General features: G+C 60.7%; 2 protein-coding genes and 1 long non-coding RNA gene across 8 annotated transcripts in view; 1 reads left to right on the top strand and 2 right to left on the bottom strand.

Annotated features, from left to right (window-relative positions):
- Positions 1-2,646, bottom strand: part of BTBD2 (BTB domain containing 2) — a 27,666-nt gene extending 25,020 nt beyond the window's left edge. For both annotated transcript variants that reach the window (XR_013185572.1, XM_077191547.1), the window contains exon 1: positions 661-2,646. Coding sequence is in view for 1 of the 2 variants with exons in the window: in XM_077191547.1 (XP_077047662.1) it covers positions 661-1,832 (1,172 nt within the window). In the remaining variant the exon portion in view is untranslated. The remainder of the gene's footprint in view (positions 1-660) is intronic.
- Positions 1,115-3,768, top strand: LOC143696160 (uncharacterized). The gene is made up of 2 exons (XR_013185574.1): positions 1,115-1,212; positions 2,644-3,768. It is a non-coding gene; the product is annotated as an uncharacterized LOC143696160 (long non-coding RNA).
- Positions 2,785-18,970, bottom strand: MKNK2 (MAPK interacting serine/threonine kinase 2). Of its 5 annotated transcripts, none has more exons than XM_054650329.2 (15): positions 18,823-18,970; positions 18,547-18,733; positions 16,577-16,658; positions 16,325-16,426; positions 16,105-16,202; positions 15,111-15,190; positions 14,587-14,660; positions 14,403-14,507; positions 14,009-14,064; positions 13,613-13,708; positions 11,906-12,100; positions 11,650-11,814; positions 11,505-11,548; positions 10,161-10,238; positions 2,785-2,917 (listed from the first exon to the last, which is right to left on the bottom strand). In XM_054650329.2, exons 2-15 carry the CDS (start codon positions 18,592-18,594, stop codon positions 2,800-2,802), a joined length of 1,341 nt encoding a protein of 446 aa, XP_054506304.2. In that variant the 5' UTR covers positions 18,595-18,733; positions 18,823-18,970; the 3' UTR covers positions 2,785-2,799. The 5 variants fall into 5 exon arrangements, with proteins under 5 accessions (XP_054506304.2, XP_054506309.1, XP_054506306.1 ...); XM_054650334.2 differs by lacking the exon at positions 2,785-2,917 and adding an exon at positions 3,541-4,891; XM_054650331.2 differs by lacking the exon at positions 2,785-2,917 and adding an exon at positions 7,655-7,979.

Genomic DNA, 18,970 nt, shown 5'->3' with positions numbered 1-18,970 from the left:
ACACCCCGAGGCTGCAGGAGAACCCACAGCATTCCCAGGGCCATGGCTGAGGGGCAGTTTGGGGATGAGGGGCCATCCCTGAAGAGGATGAAGGGCCATCCCTGAGGAACTGTTCTGAGAATAAGGAGACATTCTCTGAGGGGCAGTTTTGGGGGATAAGGGGACAGTTCCCTGAGGAGAAACACGAGGCAGCAAAGGGAGCAATCACTGAGAAGCAGTTTTGGGGGATAAGGGAGTGATTCCCTGAGGAACAACATAGAGGGGTGAGGACAGCAATCTCCGGTGGGAAGTGAAGGGGAAAAGATGCAATTCCCGGAGGGAATATGTGAGCAATTCCCCCAGGGGATAACGGGGGGGTGGGGGAGGAGGGGGAGATGAGCCATCCTCGAAGGGCAATTTGGGGCTTGAGAGGGTGATCCCTGACAGGAGGAGGAGCGATGCCTGAGGGGCACTTTTGTCAAATAAACAGGCGATTCCCTTTATCAGTGTGGGGAGAGTGAGGGGACGACCCCAGGCCCATCGGGCCGGCCCCCATGACCCTCCCGAGGCCCGGGACCCGCGGCCACCCCGCAGGGCCATGGGGCTGGGTGCCCCCACACCCCTCATCCCTCCCGCATTCCCGGACCCCCACGCGTGGGACCCCCGCGCCCCCCGCCCCACCTGTGCGCCGGGATGCGCTGGGAGCCGCGGCCCTTCCCCACCAGGAAGTGCACGTCGCTGAGCACCTCGTTGTTGAAGAGGAACGCGAACCGCTCCTGCACCGTCGGCTTCGTCGCCTGCCAGTTGTACACCGGCTCCCGCTGCAGCGCCCCGCCAGGACCGCCCGCCCCGCCGGCTGCCCCCGCCGCCCCCGCCGCCGCCGGGCCCCCCGCGCCGCCGCTGGCCGCCGGCGGGTTGGCGGCGCCGCTCTGGTTGTAGGTGAGGCCGGGCGGCGAGGCGGGCGCGCCGTTGGTGCAGGCGGCGGCCGCGGCCCCGTTGCCCGGCGGGGGCGGCGGCGGCTGCGGGCAGGAGGAGGAGAGGCCGCCGGGGCCGCCGCTCCCTCCGGCCGCCATCTTGTGCGGCGGGGCCGCGGGGGCGGGCGGCGCGGGGCGGCGCTGCAGCAGCACCAGCACCAGCAGCGGCGGGCGGGACACGGCGGCAGGCGGGACGGGGACGGGGGCGAGGGCCGCGGAGATGTCGGCGGTGGCGTCGATGGCGGTGGCGTCGATGGCGGTGCGGATGCAGAGCGCCGGGCAGCAGCGGCGCATGGGGCGGGCGCCGCCGCCGGCCGGGCACGGGGGAGCGGCGGAGGCGGCGGCGGGGCGGGGAGAGGGCGTGGGGCGGCGGGCGGGGCCGGCACGGAGGGGGAGGATGGAGGGCGATGCGAGGGGGAGTGAGGGGGTGATACCTAAGGGGATGATTCCTGAGGGGGCGATCCTTGAGGAGGATGAGGGTCCATCCCTGAGGAGCACTTTTGGAGATGAGGGGGCGATCCCTGGGGGATCTTTTGAGGGTAACGGGGCATTTCCCTGACGAGCAGCAGAGGGGAGCAATCCCCGAAGGGCACTTTTGGGCAAGAGGGAATGAGACCCTGAGGAACCAGTGTGGAGGAATGAGAAAGACAATTTTGATGGGCGATCCCTGGGGGCAGTTTGGGGGATGAGGGGATGATCCCTTAGGGAAAGTAATGGGATGATCCCTGAAGGGCTGATCCCTGAAAAGGATGGGGACCATCCCTGAGGGGCAGTCTGAGAGACAAAGGGGGTGAGCCTTGAGGAGGTGAGAGTCAGTCTCTGAGGGAAGGTTTTGAGAACGAGGGGGTGATCCCTGAGGGGAATAAAAGGATGATCCATGAGGGAATAATCCCTGAAGATGATGAGGGGCCAAACCTGAGGGACAGTTTTGAGGCCTGGAGCATTTCCCTGAGGGGCAACATGGAGGGGGTGGGAAGAGGAGCAATCCTTGAGGGACAGTTTTGGGGATGAGGGAGTGATCCCTGAGGAGGAGTAAAGGGATGATCCATGAGGGAATAATCCCTGAAGATGATGAGGGGCCAAACCTGAGGGACAGTTTTAAGGAAAAGGGAGCATTTCCCTGAGGAGCAATGTGGAAGGGGCAGCAAGAGGAGCAATCCTTGAGGGACAGTTTTGGGGATGAGGGAGTGATCCCTGAGGAGGAGGAGGCCACATCCCTGGGGTGGAAGGAGGAGGAGCAGGGAAATGGGAGTGATTTCCCGAGAGCAATGAGGGGGGCAGGGGGTGAGGGAAGCAATCCCTGAGGGGCAGTTTTGAGGGATGAGGTTCCCTGAGGAACAGTGTGGGGGTGTGACAGAAACAATCCCTGAGAACCAGTTTGGAGATAATGGCCATTCCCCGAGGAGCAATGTGAGGGGGTCAAAGGGGAGCAATCTCTGAGGAGTAATTTTGAGGGATAAGGGGAGCATCCTGTGAAAGGGGTTATTCTGAGGAGGATGAGGGAGCCCAGAGAGCAGTTTGTGAAGGGATGAGAAATGGGGTGCAATTCACAGAGAAGATGTTGAGAGTTAAGGGGCTGAAGGGCGTCAGTGCTGGGGGTGAGGAGCCAGGGAGGTTTGGGCCTTGTGGAGGTGAAGGTGAATTGAGGGTTTTCCCTTCATGATCTCACACAGCAGCCATTCCTCTGCAGGCCTCCAGCATTCCCAGGCCCCTGCTGCATGCCCAGCAATTCCTCACAATAATCAGAGTTACTGGCTGCTGCTGACACAGGCCTGGAGCACCATATTACCAAGCCCACCACAGGCATTACCCTGCACAAACCTGGGAGCCACAGCACCCTGATCCCTCACCTGCTGCTCCTGCTGGACCTGCTCAGCCAGAAACCACTGGCCAGTGTTGTCCCCACCGATGGCATTTCCTTGCCAGGCAGTGTGAGGTGGAGATGGTGTGGGGGCAGGAGCCGGCTGCAAAGCAGAAGATTAATTAAGAGGCTGTGCCACTGCCTCGCTGTGATCTCAGTAACTGAACCGTTAAAGTGATTTATTCTTTGCAGGGTAATTACATTCCCCCTCTCTCTGTTATCCATCCCCTGATCTGTGCTGCACACACACCCAGTCAGGAGCAGGCGTGTGCTCTGTGAGTCCATGTGTCAGAGGGGAGATGGCCTGGCTGCCCCTTCTGCTTCCTGGGCCTTGGTGTTACAGCTTCTGCAGCACACAGAGACAGGCTGTTTGTGTGGATGGTGTGCTGTTTGTGTGGATGGTGTGCTGTTTGTGTGGATGGTGTGGATTTAACACTTCCAGACCCTCGCACAGCTCTGGGATCTCCCCATGAGCCACTATGGCCAGACACAGCAATGCTGCTACATCACTGATTTTGACTGAGTCCAGCCTGGCTTTGTATATTGTGTTGTCAATACCCGTTTCTGCTGCATTCTGTGCTGTCATGTTCCTTGCTGCATTGTTAAAGGTGCATTTCCCATGCACAAGTTTGGGAAACTCCTATGCAGAGCTCTTGTCCTAACAGTCTCAGTGTAGGCAGGAATGAGTAGGAGCCTTTAAAATCAGAGAACCACAGAACCATAGAATCATTAATATAAGAAAACATTTTTAAGATCATGTCCACTGTTACCCCAGCATCACCCCCATGTTCACCACTAAACTATGTCACCACATGGTTTTTGAGCACTTCCAGGGTTGGAAACACAGCATTTTCGAGTATCTATTTAGAGTATTAGAAATAGTGTTTTTCAGAGGAACAATCATTTTTCCTGTGAAATCTTTCATTTACTAATAATAACCAGGCATTCAGTACAGCCGTATTCTCTCGTAAAATGCTGCATCCTTTACTCTTTAGCACCATTTCCTCGGCACATCACTCCCCCCTTTCTAGCCCAGCTGCTTCCACCGATTTCAGCGTCACACGTTTCCCTGGGGGCCGTGCAGCCTGGCTCGCTGCTCAGGCCTGTCCTGCTTGCGGATGCTTCTTTCGGGCCACAAACATTAGAGGGAGCTGGAGACTCGCAGTGCCCGGCTGGGTGGCTGGACCGGCTGCTGCCTGGCAGGAACGGCCTGCGGGCTGTGTCATCCCACACGGATCCAGCTCCAGGAGTGCCACTGAGGGGCTCCTGCCCTGCCTGGGAGGTGCAGGATCATCCAGCCCAGCCCATGGGCTGAAGTTTCTTCAATACAGCATTCTCTGCTCCAAAATGCCAGCAAATTCACCCTCGATAAACTGTGGTGCTTCTCCATCACCTGGGAAGGGGATTCTGCACCCGATCAATCCTGATCTTCCAGCACCACCAGCTCTGTGCTGTGCTCACCGTGCCAGCCCTGCCACCCTACATCTGACAGATCCTGTTTATTCAGCCCGTGGTAAAGTAAATCGGGGTGATTTGTGTTGTGGCAGGAGCCAGAGGCTTTACTCAGGACCAGTGTAAGGAAACACAGCCATGGATCTCAGGGATAATGGACCTGTGTGGGACACTCACCCTGGTGTGTGGGATGGGGTTACAGGTTTGCTGCATGACCCAGCACCAGCACCACGGTGATCAGGGGTGTGTTAGACCAGAGGAATAAAAAGAGGAGTGTCATACAGGAGACTTTAGCATCCCAAAAATAAACCTGGGAACAAACACTCCTATGAGAGGCTTGGTGTCATTATTTCAGGTCTGGTAGCCAACAGATTCCTTCAGAGATCAGGCCCTGGGCAAAGGCAGTGCTGTTTTAGCTGGGCCATTCACAGGGTGAGCAAAAGCCTCATCCCAGCAGTCCCTCTGGGCAGGGAAACCACAGCTGGGGTTCAGCTGGTGGGGTGAAGGCTGACCCCATCCAGGGCTGGACATGAAGGGTCTCACAAGGCTCCGAGCAGCTGGAATGAAACCAGTGGGACCAGAGTGCTCAGAGTTGGAAAGCAGAGAACATCTGGCCTTTCTTCACCTTGTGGAGGCAGAAAAAACCATTTAGAATGTGTGATCCAAGCAAAAGCTGCAAATGTGTGTTCAAAGCAAAAGCCAGGCAGATGCAGCTCTCCCCTGGCAGAGCAGCTCACCTCAAAGGAGGCATTTGAGGATGTAGGGGGCTCTGAGGAAAACTGCATGGCAAAGACAGAGACATCCCGGGTGTGAGCCAGAGGAGGGCAAAGTGGGACCTGCCAAACCCTGTGCCTTAGCACAAAACCCTGATCTAAACCTCCAGCCAGCTGAGGAGGTGACTCCTGAGGCCCAGGGTCCACTCCAGCCATGGGCACAGCTCTCCTGGGTTTTGGGAAAACCTGACCCTGCTCTGCTCCCACTGACTGACCACAGCTCCCGTTGCCTGTGCAATTCCACCAGAGCTGGAATCCTGTGGCAAAGCCAGACCTGCATCCCATGGCTCTCCAAAATTCACACTTCACCATCCAAAACCACAAACAAGGCTGACCAGGGCCTTCAGACAGTGGAGGAAACAGGCCATGCCATGCTGTGCTGGTGCCACTGAGGCTCCTGGTGCAGAGGGAGCAGCTACAGGAAACACAGGCAGGGCCAGACCTGTGTGCTGGGCTCTGCTGAGGTGCACTCACTCCCTGAGATGACTTCAGAGGGAGAACCTGCACACACCAGTCAAAACCACACCAAAATGGCACATCCTACCAAAAAAACCACCCCAGATGGCTGGTTTGGGTTGCCTGGATAGGAGGCATGACTCTCTGCAAAATGCACTGGAGTTCTTTCTATCTCTGCCCTATCCCAGAAAACATTTTAAAAGCATAAAAAGGAAAGTTAAATATTTTTTTTGATCCAAAGCAGCTGTTTTGCATCAAAATACACTTCACACCTTCCACTCCACGTTGTCCAGTGTGGGTTTGGGGTTCACTGACGGTTCAGGAGAGCAGCCTGGTCTGAGGGAATGCATGTTACTCACTCCAGGGTGGTTTTTTGGGCAGACGTTGAATCAAAATGTTGGCTAATCACCCAGGTCATCATTTGTCACCAGCAGAGCTGGGCTCAGACCCAAAATACTGAGGACACTTCATCTTTGCTCCTGTCCAGGTGCCTCAGGGCCCTGGGCTGAAGGCAGATGTGACCCCACCAGTGCTGCAGCCACTCAGATCCGACCATGACCTGCTGGCTCCATTAGATGCTGAAGCCAGGCAGGCTGGCACAAAGCCACCACATCACCCAAAGCCTGGCTGACCCCTACATCAGCCAGGCCACCCTGGGGGCTCTGCAGTGTCCCCTTCCCTCTGGGCCAGCATGGGCACTGCTCCTGCTGCAGTTGGGGGCTTTCCTCCAGAGCAAATCCACACCAGGGTATTTATAGTGCCCTTATCCCGGCAGAGCCTATTTTGGGCTGATGCTCAAGCACCAGAGCAGCACAGGTTATTTTAACCCAGCGCTGGGTTATTTTCAGAGCTGCCCTTCTCTGCACGTGCTCAGGAATGGTTTCCAACTGCCAGGCACTTTCTGGGGTTGGGGAAACTGGGGAAAGGGGAGAAGAGGGGCCATGTAAAGGAATTTCAGAGATTTAAAGTTAAACCAGAATCTGCAGCAAAGCTGCCTTTGACACACCTGTCTGGGATCCAGCTGGATCCTTTGACACACCTGTCTGAGATCCAGCTGGATCTTTTTGAGGACCTCTTGAGCAAAAGGCAGGAGAGGAAAGATTTCTGAAGCACACAGCTGAGGGCCCAATGATGATGAAACAACATGCAAGAGAGGAAGAAGAGCCAAGAACTGGATGCTCCTAAAATGTCCAGGGTCACCAGCTGGTGGCCCCAGGCCCAGGAGGGAGCAATGGTTTTGTTCAACAGAGGCAGGAACAGCACCATGGGATGGGACATGCTCCTCATCCTCAGCATGGAGGGAACCCCAGCTCTGTTCTCAGCACATGCCATCCTGGAACAGCCAGGGAAGGGACACTTCTGGGGCCATCCTGTCCTGATCCAGATGCTGCAAGAAGCAGCTGCAGCATTTACCCAGCAGTGAGCCTGGATCCTCAGCAGTGTTGCAGTGGGGCTCTCTCAGCTCACAGCTGGGAGCAGCAGCTGCTCCATGGCAGAGCCCACAGCCCATTCCCCAAAGCTGGGGTGCCATGGATGGGGTTCTGCCAGGGCAGCAGCACCATGGCAATGGCATCCAGAGGGATCCAGCTCCATCCCCCAGCATAGCAGCAGGGCAGGAGAAGTCAAGATTTTAAATTTTTATTTTAAATGCCACAAGGTCTTGCCTTGTCCATGTAAGAAAGCTCAGCAGGGCCTCTACAGCCTTTTTCCCACACCCTGATCCCCAGCCTCCAGTCCCCACTGCCTTCCCTATCCCACCACACCTTCCTCTTGCCTCAGTGTCCCCCTCTGGCCCCTGACCCATGGAGGGGCGGGGAGGATGTGCCAGGAGTGTCTCTGGGGGTGGCAGGGCAGTCCCAAGGCCGCTGGGTGCAGCTGGCAGGGAGCAGAGCCCTGCCCCGTGACCTGCAGCTCCCATTGGGATTGAGAGGATCACACCATCCGCTGGGAAAAGTGAGTCAGGGCCTGAGCCTCTGCCAGCCCCTATTCCTGGCCTCCCACCCCAGCCACATCCCAGCCCCCTGGGCCAGAGCAGGCTGGGAAGGAACAAGTGGGCTGGGAAGGATTATGGGGAGAGGAGCCCCTGCACAGAGTGCCACCCAATTCCCCAAACCCCTCATCCAACATGCCCCACCTGCCACAGCCACCTGCCCACCATATAGGTCTCAATGCATTTTTATTAAATTCTTACAAAACAGAATACAAAATTCTGGCATCAACAATTGTTATAAAGGAAAACTTCAATTCAGCTGTATCAGATCACCTGGTACATACAGTAAAGTGCTTCTTTTTGTGTGTTTGTTTTTTTTTCCTTTTTTTGTTTTTGTTTTTTTGTCTTTTTTTTTTTTTTTTTATATTTTATTTTATTTCCCAGCCAGCCCCTGAGCAGAGGCAGCTGTTGCACAAACCAACAGTGCGTTAACGTGACTCTTGTTGAACCAGCTTTGGCAGTCTTCATCAATTGTAAAGTGGAGAAAGTTTCTCCTGGTTTGATAAAAAAGAGTTAGCTTCACAGTAAACATTTCTAACCAGTTCTAAGTCGAGTTAGTTGGCTGGAGGAAGGGTGGGGGGGAAGGGGAGGAAGCAAAAACACTTAACATTTCCAGCTTAAAAAAAAAAAATATTTTTGAAGTTGGTTTCCAAGATAGATGCTCTATGGGGGGGAAAGTTTGGAAAGAGGAAGAGGAGGAGGAAGGGTGCTGGCGAGAGGGGGTCGCTGGTGCTGGACCACGGGAGCATCTGTCTGGAAACCGCCCCGGGAGAGGCGCTGGCAGCGGGGAGGGGACGTCTGGCCCTGGCACAGGGTGTCCCCAGCCATGCCTGCCCTGCCAGGGCACCTGGGGGTGCCCAGCACTGCCACCAGCCAGGCTGGAGGTTTTCCAGTCCATAGAGGCATTTAAAGATTCTCTACCAATGCACAGACCTGGCCTTGGGGCACCCCCCAGTACCACGCCAGGAGCGCCGGGTCCACACCAAACCCTACCCAAAATGCAAAGCCGAGCCCAGGCCGAGCTCAGATGCTCCCAGCACATCCTCCAAGTCCCACAAACTCCCACAGCATCTTCTGGCTGCACATCCCCGGCCGAGGACACTCACGGGACACAGGCAGGCTCACCCAGGCCTTCCCCAGAGTGTGTGGTGTACTTTATATTTAGAGATATAAAAGAGATCGCTCTTACGCGTGGGGGAAAAGGGGAAACTCAGTTTGCCAACAAAAGTAGCACGGGGGACAGATAAATTTTGGAGACATCCCCCTGCCATCCCCTTCCCATGATTTTTTTGTTTTTTAAAAAAAGGCTGCAGCGTGCAGCATCAACGATAGCTTCACAATACCAGCTCAAGGCATCGCGTACTGTACATCATTCAAGTATTTCTTAATATAAGACAACAAGGAATTATCTACAACTGATAAAACAAAATAAGCTATAAAAAGTAACAACGTACAATCAAGATGGATTTTTTTTTCTTCCTGTTAAAGGAGGCCTCTCCAGGGTGTCCTGGTGCCTGCGGGGAGGGTCTCCCCTCACCACTGCCTTGCTCCTCCCACCCAGCACAGTGGGACTGGGGACACACAGGGGAGAGGGAGATCACAAGTGCGAGGCAGTTTTGGGGGTGGGATGGGGATGGAGTCACCCTCCCCAGCCCCCTGGGTCAGCAGAAAGGCTGGGAAGGGTGAGAGAAGATGGCCCCTGCCCTAAACTCCATCAACACCCGAGATCATCATCTCCCAAGATAACACACACACCTCCCTGAAACAAAAAACAACATATATTGCATAGTATTGCTGTCAGCAGTCTTAAAATAAAAAGGAGAACTTTCTTTTCTTTTTTTTTTCCAGAGACAGCAACTGTCTTCAGCTGAAGACCCAGGGAAGTCTGTTCCCCAGCTCAGAGCTCCCAAACCCTCACCTGTGCACACGATGGGCCGAGGCTGCTTTTGCAAAATATAAAGCTCAAAGCACTGAGTCAGAAAGGACAGGAGGAGGCTGTGAAGGAGGCACTGCCCTCCCAGCGGGATGGGGGCTGGCAGCAGGCACAGCTTGGTGGCACAACCCCAAGCAGTGCCTGTGGCAGGGAGCAGGGGGTGTCAGGGGGATCTGGAGGTTGGTCTGGCCCTGAGCTCCCCTGGACAGACCCAGAAACCAACCAAGGGCCTCGCCCCAACTCAGCATCCCGAGTCCTTCCCCCCCCGAAGCAAACTCCAAGGAAAGGACAACACCATGCATGGCTGAACACACGTGAGCAGAGATGCACGTGCATGACCACCCACACCAGCTCTCCCTGCTGAACACCCTGCTGCTCTGACCCCAAACCTTCCAGCCCCACATCCCGAGCTGTCCCCAGGCTGCTCCCCCGTGCCCTGGCCTTTGGGTGCTGCCACCAGCCTGACTGCTCACCCACTGGCACCCCTGGGGCATTGGGCACCCTCTGTGCCCCCTGACCCTCCTGCCACGGCAGCCTCGGGGCCAGCCTGAAGCCACGGCAGGTCTCACTGTCCTGCAGCAGGTCCTGATGCTCTGTAAGGGGGTCCTTGCCTTGCACAGAGCACACAATTCCCAGAGAGTGTTTCTGGCTGCTCTGGCCACCCTGAACACCTCATCCCCCATGCACCTCCCCCAGGGGCACAGCCACCAGCCCTTCCAAAACCCGGGGTGCAACACCTGACCTGGCACAAGAGCACCCATGCATGCCCAGGGAGCCACCAGCCGGAGCGTGGGAGGAAAGGAAGACATCTCTCTGTGCCCTGTAGAGAAGCACAGCTGGCAGTTTAAAACCAACAGTAATTAAAAAGGGAAAAAAAAAAAAAGGGCAAAAAGAAAAGAGGTGAATAGCTTATTCTGGAAGCAGGATGCCGAGGAGAGAAGGTGGGCTGGGCACTGCTCCCTTGCTGGCACCGTCTCTCCCCAGCCCGAGCTGTTCCCTGCACTGTGTCCCCCTGGAGCTGAGCTGGGGACACCCCCAAGAACAGGACACAGGGGCTCCCCACACCTCCCACAGCTGGGAGGTGCCTCCCAGACCCCTAGGAAGGGGTTTTTGTGGGATCTACCCCAACAAGGAGAGAAACCTGCAGCTCCGAGGGGAGGGACGAGGTTAAAACACAACTCCCGTTGTTGAAAATGCGACCGAGGGTCTTTTGTTCACAGTATGAAATGAGCTGAAATCGTCAAAGCAGCCGCGGATACAAAGAGTCCTTTGGTGTCAGGGAGGGGGAAAATGTCAGAGGAGAAACCAAGAGCTGGGAAACAAAAGTCCGTGTGTCTGTCAGATGTCCTTGAGTGTGCCCTGGGTGAAGCAACCTCACACTTGATTTTATACCTTAAAAAAAAAAGATCTTAAACCCTCCCACCCCCAGACCTACAAGATCAGCAAAACCTTGGAAACCAGCCACAGGGACGAGTCCTGATCTTGTCACTAGCCAGAAACGGTGGGGTCAGGGAGGGAAAGGGGAAGAAAGAAAGGAGGAGAAGGGGGGACATGGGGTACAGCAGGTGTGAGGGGCACCACTCAGGCTTGGTCGGCCACCAGGACCAGCGGGGCCACCAGGTGCTGCCCAGAGGCCACTGCCTTGGCCAGGCTGCTCTTCTGCCGCCGCTTGGCCAGCTTGGACTCAGAGGGGGGGGAGAGCTGCATGGCCCGTGAGGTAGCTTTGATGATGATGGGTCGTGCTTCCTCCTCCGCCTCTTCCTCCTCGTCCTCGTCATGCCGTGTCAGCTGGCGGTTGACAGCGATGGCCTCAGCAGCAAAGGAGGTGAGCTCTTTGGCACTGCTGTTCCTGCAGGGGAGGCACGGGCTCAGGGGGGTGTGGGGGGCTGGAGGGAGGTTGGGATCAAATATCCAGGTGTCCCTCCTCACGTGCTGGCCATGCCAGACTGCTCAGACACCAAAAATCAAACCCCAAGTGGCAGGGCTGCCCAGACACAGAGTGGTGGCAGAGCCCCCAAAAAGCAGAAGGAACAGACAGTAGTGCTGAGGAGTGGAGTCAGGATTCAGGGGGCTGGAGCCCACTCACCTCTGCAGGATGATGGGGGTTGGCAGGGTATTGTCCGGGGCACACTGCAACAAAATGCAGCCAGTCAGAGCCAGGGTAGTGCAGACAGATGTTCCCCACCCCGGATTTTGGGAGCAGAGAGTGGGGAGGGGACATCAACACTCACCCCCTGCACCCAGGGGTGCTCCAGGACCTGGGCTGCGCTGAGCCGCTTCTTGGCATCTCTCACCAGCAGCTTGGAAATGAGGTCTTTGGCTCCAAAGGAGATGTGTGCCCAGTCCTTGTCAGGAAACTCGTACTTCCCCTCCTGGATGCTCTCAAAGAGCATGTTCTGAGCAAGGGGAGAAAGAACAAGGCCTCAGCCAGGAGCGCTGCAGCCAAACTGGGGGTGGGTTTGGGCGCTGCTGGGGTCCCCCACTCACCTGGCAGGTGTGGCACGCCTCACCCCGGTCCCAGCCACAGTCAGAGCCACAGTGGCCCACAAAGGGGGGGTACCCACTGAGCATGATGTACAGGATGACACCCAGGCTCCACAGGTCACAGCGCTTGTCGTAGATTGAGGCTTCCTCGTTGAAGGCTTCCACCACCTCTGGGGCCATGTACTCGGCTGAGCCACACTGTGGGGACAGGGAGGGTGAGCCCCGGGGGTGGGGACAGACAGGGCAGGGGGTGAGCCCCAAGGGTGGGGACAGACAGGGCAGGGGGTGAGCCCCGGGGGTGGGGACAGACAGGGCAGGGTGAGCCCCAGGGGTGGGGACAGACAGGGCAGGGGGTGAGCCCCAAGGGGGGGGACAGACAGGGCAGGGGGTGAGCCCCAAGGGTGGGGACAGACAGGGCAGGGGGTGAGCCCCAGGGGTGGGGACAGACAGGGCAGGGGGTGAGCCCCAGGGGTGGGGACAGACGGGGCAGGGGGGACTGGGAGGGTCCTGCCAGATCTCAGGGGCTGCACCTCTGAATGGAAGGTGCTCCCCAGGTTTGCTCCTGCCACATCGCCCTGCTGGGTTTCCCACCACAGAGAATGCCACAGACCCGCCTCTCTGGGGTCACCCAACAGCAGCTGCCACCCCGAAGGAAAAAAAAAAAAAAAAGCCTAAAGGGTGCAACCCCCACGGTGCAGCACAGCCGGACCCACAGGACCCACAGCATTGTCACCACCCAACCGGCTCGGCGGGACAGCCCCAGCGCCTGGGAGCGGCCACGGGACACGGTGGGACGAGCCTGCAGTGCCTGCTCCTGCTCCCCGGGCCGGCACGGGCGGAGCCGCCGCGCAGGATCCGGGGCGGGAGGAGTTAACCCTGTGCAGGGAGAGGCAGAGCCAGCGGCCCCATTCCCCTATCGCTCCAGGGACTCTGGGGCTTTCCAGCACATGACCCGCAGCCCACACAGGCCCCGTGACCAGGGCAGAAAAGAGCTGCAGCCAGCAGATAATCGCCCCGTAACGAGAGAGGCCTCCAGACGAGGGGCCGGCCCCAGCAGCTGATGCCACCGCAGGAAAACAACCCCCCCAGCCCGATCCCGGCTGAGAATGGGCAAACTCGGGACACCCCAGGACCTCGGATCCGCCCCGGGAGGAGGCGGACGCGGAGGAAGGAGGGGGCTGGGGTGTCCTGGCTGTTGTGCGCCCCGCACGGGCTCGGCTCCGCCCTCCCCGGCACGTTCGCACCCCAGAATCCGGGGTGCAGGGCGATACCGCGCAGGGGGCACCTGCGGCTGGCGATAAGGGCAGCGCGGCTTTCTGCGGGAGATGGCATCTGCGCGACACGGGGACACCCGGCAGCTCTCGGGCTGCCCACGCCGCGCCGCACAGGCTCGGCCCCTCTCCCTCGCCCACGAGCCGGGGAACCGCGGCCCCCCAGCCCGGTGCTGACCCAGTTCTCCCGGCAGGCTCGGCGAGCGCTCGGGCTGTTGCTAAGGCTCACGGCAGCCCGGGCGCTGCGCCAGCCCCCGGCCCCCCCGCGTTATGTAACCGCATCTCGCCTGCCACGGCGGGGGGGGGACGGGGGACGCGCTGCATCAGCGACAGCAGCGACGAGCAGGGGGGTGTCCGTGCATAGCCCTGCTCCTGGAGGCTGCAGGGCAGCTGGGGGGTGCCCGGGGACCCCACAATGGAGGGGGCTTCACACGCTTACCGGGGTGAGCAGCTCCGGAGTGGAGATAGGGGAGCAGTCGCCGTTCAGTTTGATGCCACTTCCCAGGTCAAAGTCGCAGATCTTCACTGGGGAGACCTGGGGAGAGAGGGGGAGTGGTCGGTGACCCCCCCTGGCATCCTGCAGGAACCACAGCCGGCAGCCCCCGGGGACCACAGCCGTGTTTTCAGGCCACAGCTGCTCAATGCCAGGTTGTGTCATGCTTCACACCACGCTGTGCTGTGGCATATGGGAGGGGGGTGTGTGTCCCTGACAGGACCTGGCGTGTGTGTGTCCCTGGCAGGACCCTCCTGCACCCCCCACCTGAGCAATCACCCCACTGTGCCCACCCCCCCCAGGCAGCACACCCTGCACCCACCCTGGCTGCTCCCCGCTCACCTGGTCTGGGCTCTCACACAGGATATTTTCTGGTTTCAGATCCCTGTGTGCAATCCCTGGGGGCAAAAGAGCCAATGAGGGTAAAAATCCCCCTCCTACAAGAACTGCTATAGTGTAAAGTCTGGGGGTGGCACAGGGACCCCTCCCTCCCCACCCCAAATCACTGCCTGCGCCCTGGCAAAAGGCAAAATTTGCTGCTGGCCCCAAATCCCAACCAAACTGGAGGAACAGGATCTGCACCACAGAAAGCCTTGTGATGCAGCTGGGCCTGACCCTGCGTGCTGGGACGGGCACTGTCCCCTGGGCAGGAGGATGGGGGGAGGCAGTGACACCCCCGGGAGGGCCCAGCGCACCCCAGGGTGTCCTCGGTGGCACCTGGGGCGTCCCAGCTCACCTTTGTTGTGCAGAAAGTGCAGGGCGCTGGCGATATCCTGCACCACCACGCTGGCCTCCAGCTCGTTGAAGTGGCGTCTCCGGTGGATGTGGGTCAGGATGGAGCCTGTGGCCAGGTGAGAGCAGAGCTGGGGTTCGTGGGGGTCCTGCTGCCCCAGCTCCCCCCACCCTGGGGCTGCACTCACCTCCCCTCATCTTCTCAAACACCAGGTAAAACCTCTCCTCCTCCTCGAAGAACTCAATCAGCTCCAGCACATTTCTGCAGGGACCATGGCATCAGTCCAGCATCCCCCCAAACACCTCCTGGGGTCCCCCCCCCAGCCCCATCCAGCACAGGACCCCGGGAGGGATGTGGGATGGGAAAACTGGGCTTACAGTGATTGAAACCACACGGCCAGGGCCCCCCTGGCCGAATTCCAGGAGGGAGAGGGGCTTGCAGCGCCCGGCTCACTCCTCCCTAATTGCTCCCAGCCCCTCCTGGCCCGCCCCACACACAGCAGGGGCTCGGCTCGGCTCCAACTTGGCCACCGAGGCCCTGCCTGCCGTCATGGCAAACCACCGAATGTCCCCTGGGGATGCTCCACCGCGGCCAGCGGGGGCAGGGGCAGGGAGCGTGGGGCAGAGGGCGGGCTGGCTGTGACCCATGGGCGTCCCAATCATCAGCTCCCAGCCCACTCCCGGTGCCCACCGTGGGGGATGCCCCCCGTACCTGTGTCCCTGGCACTGATAGAGCATCTCCACCTCCCGGAAAACCCTGCTCCGGATGTGTCCCAGGCGCTTTTCGATGATCTGGGAGGCAAAGAGGAGGAGGCTGAGCGCTGCCAGGGAGGGGCGGGGGCACCGCTGCCCCTCGGGCACGGGGAGCCGCGGGGCCGGGCGGGGCTCCGGAGCAGAACAGGCTGTTCCCGGCGCCGGTGCCAAGCGGCAGCGGCCGTGCCAAGCCGCTCCCTCCGGGGCCGGGGCCAGCAGAGCTCCGTGTGACGCTGGAGCAGCGAAGGGCCCTATGCCCCACTGGGTGCTGGCACGGCGGGGCTCGCTGCCCGTGCCAAGGGCAGACAGGGGGACACCCCACGCGGTGGGGAGGGCAGATGGATGGGTGCTGTCACTGCCCTTTGGGGCACACAGAGCACTCCAGCAGCACAGCCCTCCCTGCTGCCTCGGCTTCTCCTCTGGGGCACCCAAAGGCCCCCACGGAGCGATGGGGGAGGCAAAGCTCCCCTGGCATTTGGCTGCTTTTTGACACAGGGCCCATCCCAGAGCCCCTCTGCCATGGCTCAGAATCTGTGGGGTGCAGGGCCACGGGACCACCATGCTGACCCCAAAAGCTCACGCCAACCTCCTCCAGCACCCGCATGAGAGAGACCTTCCTAGAGTGAACAGAAGACAACCATCCTACCAGCACCACCCTGCCCCAAGTCCCCAGACACATCCTGAGCGTTCATTTAGTCTCTGGCCTGCCCTCATTGACAGAGAGAGGAGTGTGGCTGAGAGGGGTCACCGAGGAGCCCGAGCTGGGTGGTGGCAGAGGTCGATGTGCCACCACCACAGCCCAGCACTGCTGCATCCCCACCCCTCTCCCTTCCCTCCAGCCCATAGAACTGCAGTCCTGGGCCAGCACAGGATGGTCCTGGGAGCTGGGAGAGCCCCAGGAGTGGAGGACAGAATGGAAACTGAGGTAGAGGGCGGGAGGAGGGCAGCTTTACCTTCACTGCGTACTCCTTGTTGGTGATGAGGTTCACGCAGGACTGGACTCTGGCGTGGGCCCCTTCTCCCAGCACCTCCTCCTGCAGCTGGTAAACATCTGCCAGGGGAGAGGTCAGCTGAGCTGCTGGCCCCACTGCACACAGCCTGGGGACACCAGGAGGGCCCAGCCCTGCCCCAGGCCAAGGGCAGCCCCTGGGGTCCCTGAGCAGCCCCACTCACCTTCGAACCTGCCCGAGAAGCTGTCGGTGGCTCTGCAGCGCTTCTTCTTCTTGTTCCTTTTCTTGGCATCAGGGATGTCGATGGGTTGACTTGAAGGCATGTCTGTGCCAGAGCAAAGCCAGCAGTGTCAGCCATCCCTGTCCACCCACAGCTCCCCCAGCACGACCAGGGCTGCCCCCAAAGCCCTCAGGGCCCAGATCCCAGGGGCAGGGTGGGAGAGGCCGCGCTGGGAGGGAGCCCCTGGCGACTCACCGGGACGGGGCGGGCACTCGAAGTTGAAGACGGGCTCCAGGTGGTTGGACTGGTCGAACTCCAGGTCGAAAGGGTTTTGCCCCTGTGGGAGCCAAGAGCAGGAGTGAGGTGGCAGCTGCTGGATCAGCCACCACCAGCTGCCACCCTGAGCCCAGCATGCTCCAGCAGCTCCTGGGACACATTCTGCTCACTACCCCATGGTGCAGGTCACCAGCCCATGGTGGGACACGGCAGAGCTGCAGAGGATGAGGAGGAAGGCTTTGACCACATCTCCTGATGGGGATGGTGCTGCAGGGTCACTCCTCCAGCCAGCCCCGGGCCAGCACATGGGGGATGATGAGAGGGACCACAGCCGCCCACACCAACCCAACCCCAAATCTCCACCCAAACCTGAACCACAGTGAGGTAGGAGGGGGAGGAAGAGAAGTCACAGGGCAAGAGAGGCTCCAGAGCCACCCCTCCATGTCCTCCCAGCTCCCTGCAAGGTCACAGAGGCCAGAGCCTGCTCCATGGACATCGTGTCCACTGGGCTGCAGGACACCCCCGACCCAGCAGGATCAGGCCTCACTCCAAACCCTCCTGCACCCTGGGATCCATGGAGGACATGGACCTGCTCCTTCCCCCATGCTGAACCCCAGTGGCACCCAAAGGGACATGGGGACCCTCTGCTTCCTGCTCCCCTGAGCCACCCGTGGGATGGGGCAGTGCTAGGGGCAAAAGGGCCCCCTCCTCCCCAGGATTATGAAATCTGTTTGGGTGGAGGTGGCAGCTCCAGCGGCGTTCCCAAACCCGCCCGGTGCCCGGGCCGGCTGCCAGCCCCAGCACGGCCAGCCCCGGCCACCGGCAGAAACACCCAGAAGGCGCCTGTTTACTGCAGCCCTGGGGGGGCCGGGGGTCCCCAGGGGAACGGGGGGCAGGATCACTCCCCCAACAACCACCACTTTGGATCTCCGGGACCAAAACTCTCCCGTGCTGCATTTTCCCAGCTCTCCTCCCCCTCAAAACCTGGATTTGGGGAGCGCAGCATCGCCCCGCAGCTGCTGCCCCCCCGGGACGAGCCCCGGCAGGATGGGGGAGTCGGGGCCTCCGGGAGAGGCACGGGGTGCACGGGAGGGCAGGGGAAGCACAGGGGGGCAATAGGGGGCCAGGGGGCCCTGCCAGCTGCCGCAGCACTGCCACACAAAGGTCTGGGGGATGGGAGGCTGCGCACGGGCTCCATCAGCACAGCCGAGGTGTCCCCCCCGCCTCCATCCCCAGCCACCGCGGGGGGACACAAACCCCGGCCAGAGGCCGCCCGAGCGGGAGCGGGGGTCACCACCAGGAGGGGGCGGGTTAGGGGGACCCTCCCGCACCCCGGAGCTGGAGAGAAACCGAACAAAGAACCCCCCAAGCCACAGCCAGGAGGCGGCTCGGGAAGGGGGGAAGCGAAGGGAGCGGGGCCACAGGGACCCCCCGCACCCCCCGAGGTGACAGCGGCAGGTGGGACAGGGGGGGTGACGGGCCCGGGTTTGGGGTGCCCAGGGCATCCCGGGGCGGGCGCGATCGAGCCTCGCACGGTCCAACCGGGCCGGGTCTGGGGAGCCCTGAAACCACCCCCACATCGCAGCCGGACCAGGACGAGGGGGTGCAGCTGGGCGGGGGGAAAGTGCAGCCAAGGCACCCACGGGGGATCCCCGCGGGAGCTGCAGCATCCCAGCGCCCACCCGAGGCATGGGGGGAGACACTGAGCCAACCCCCGGCAGCACCGCAACCTCCGGCACGGGGGGACAGGGGGGTCCCCCCGCACGGTTTGGGGGCAGCGCCCCCGGAGCTCCTCAGTTTGGGGGTTTCGGGGGTGGGGCAGGAAGCGGCCGGGCCCCCTCCGTTGCCGGGCAGGGGAGGCAGCGATGCGGGCGCAGCCCGGCCCTGCCGGCAGCCCGGCCCCGGAGCCCCCCAGAGCATCCCGGTGGGGGCGGGGAGCGGCCCCTTACCTTGAAGGAGCGGTGGAATCCCGGGATCTCTGATTTCTTCTGCACCATCTTGCTGCGGGGGGGGGCGGGGGGCGGCGTTGCTGGGAGAAATGAGGGGGGGCGGCAAAATAAAAAAAAAAGGGGATGAGGGGGGGAGGGAGGCGGAGGGACGGGCAGAGCCGGAGGGGAGTCCGGGGGTGGCCGAGACCTGCGGGGAGATGAGGGGGGGGTCAGGCGGTTGCGGCCCCCCCGGATCCTGCCCGGTTCCGCCCCCGAGCCCCCCGGGCCGGCGCTCACCGGCGCGGCCCCGCAGAGCCGCCGCTGCTGGTGGTACCGCAGCCCGCACCGCCGCCCGCTCCGCTCCGCGCCGCTCCGCCGCCGCCGGGGGGGGACGCGCCGCCCCCGCCCCCGCCGCCTTTATAGGCACGGCCGCGGCCCCGCCCCG

This window comes from Agelaius phoeniceus, chromosome 29 (genome assembly GCF_051311805.1).
Source record: "Agelaius phoeniceus isolate bAgePho1 chromosome 29, bAgePho1.hap1, whole genome shotgun sequence".
NCBI classification, from domain to species: Eukaryota; Metazoa; Chordata; class Aves; order Passeriformes; family Icteridae; genus Agelaius; species Agelaius phoeniceus.
The sequence above is the reverse complement of the archived record's forward strand: the minus strand, read 5'-3'. Positions and strand labels throughout refer to the sequence as shown.

What these genes read in the sequence shown, in the direction of transcription:
- MKNK2 (XM_054650330.2), bottom strand. Translation starts at nt 18,594, where the DNA reads ATGGTGCAGAAGAAATCAGAGATCCCGGGATTCCACCGCTCCTTCAAG. An exon ending in ACAAGGAGTACGCAGTGAAG is followed by an intron (nt 15,191 to 16,104) that starts GTAAAGCTGCCC and finishes TTTGCCTCCCAG; the next exon opens with ATCATCGAAAAGCGCCTGGG. An exon ending in TGTGTGAGAGCCCAGACCAG is followed by an intron (nt 13,709 to 14,008) that starts GTGAGCGGGGAG and finishes CTCTCTCCCCAG; the next exon opens with GTCTCCCCAGTGAAGATCTG.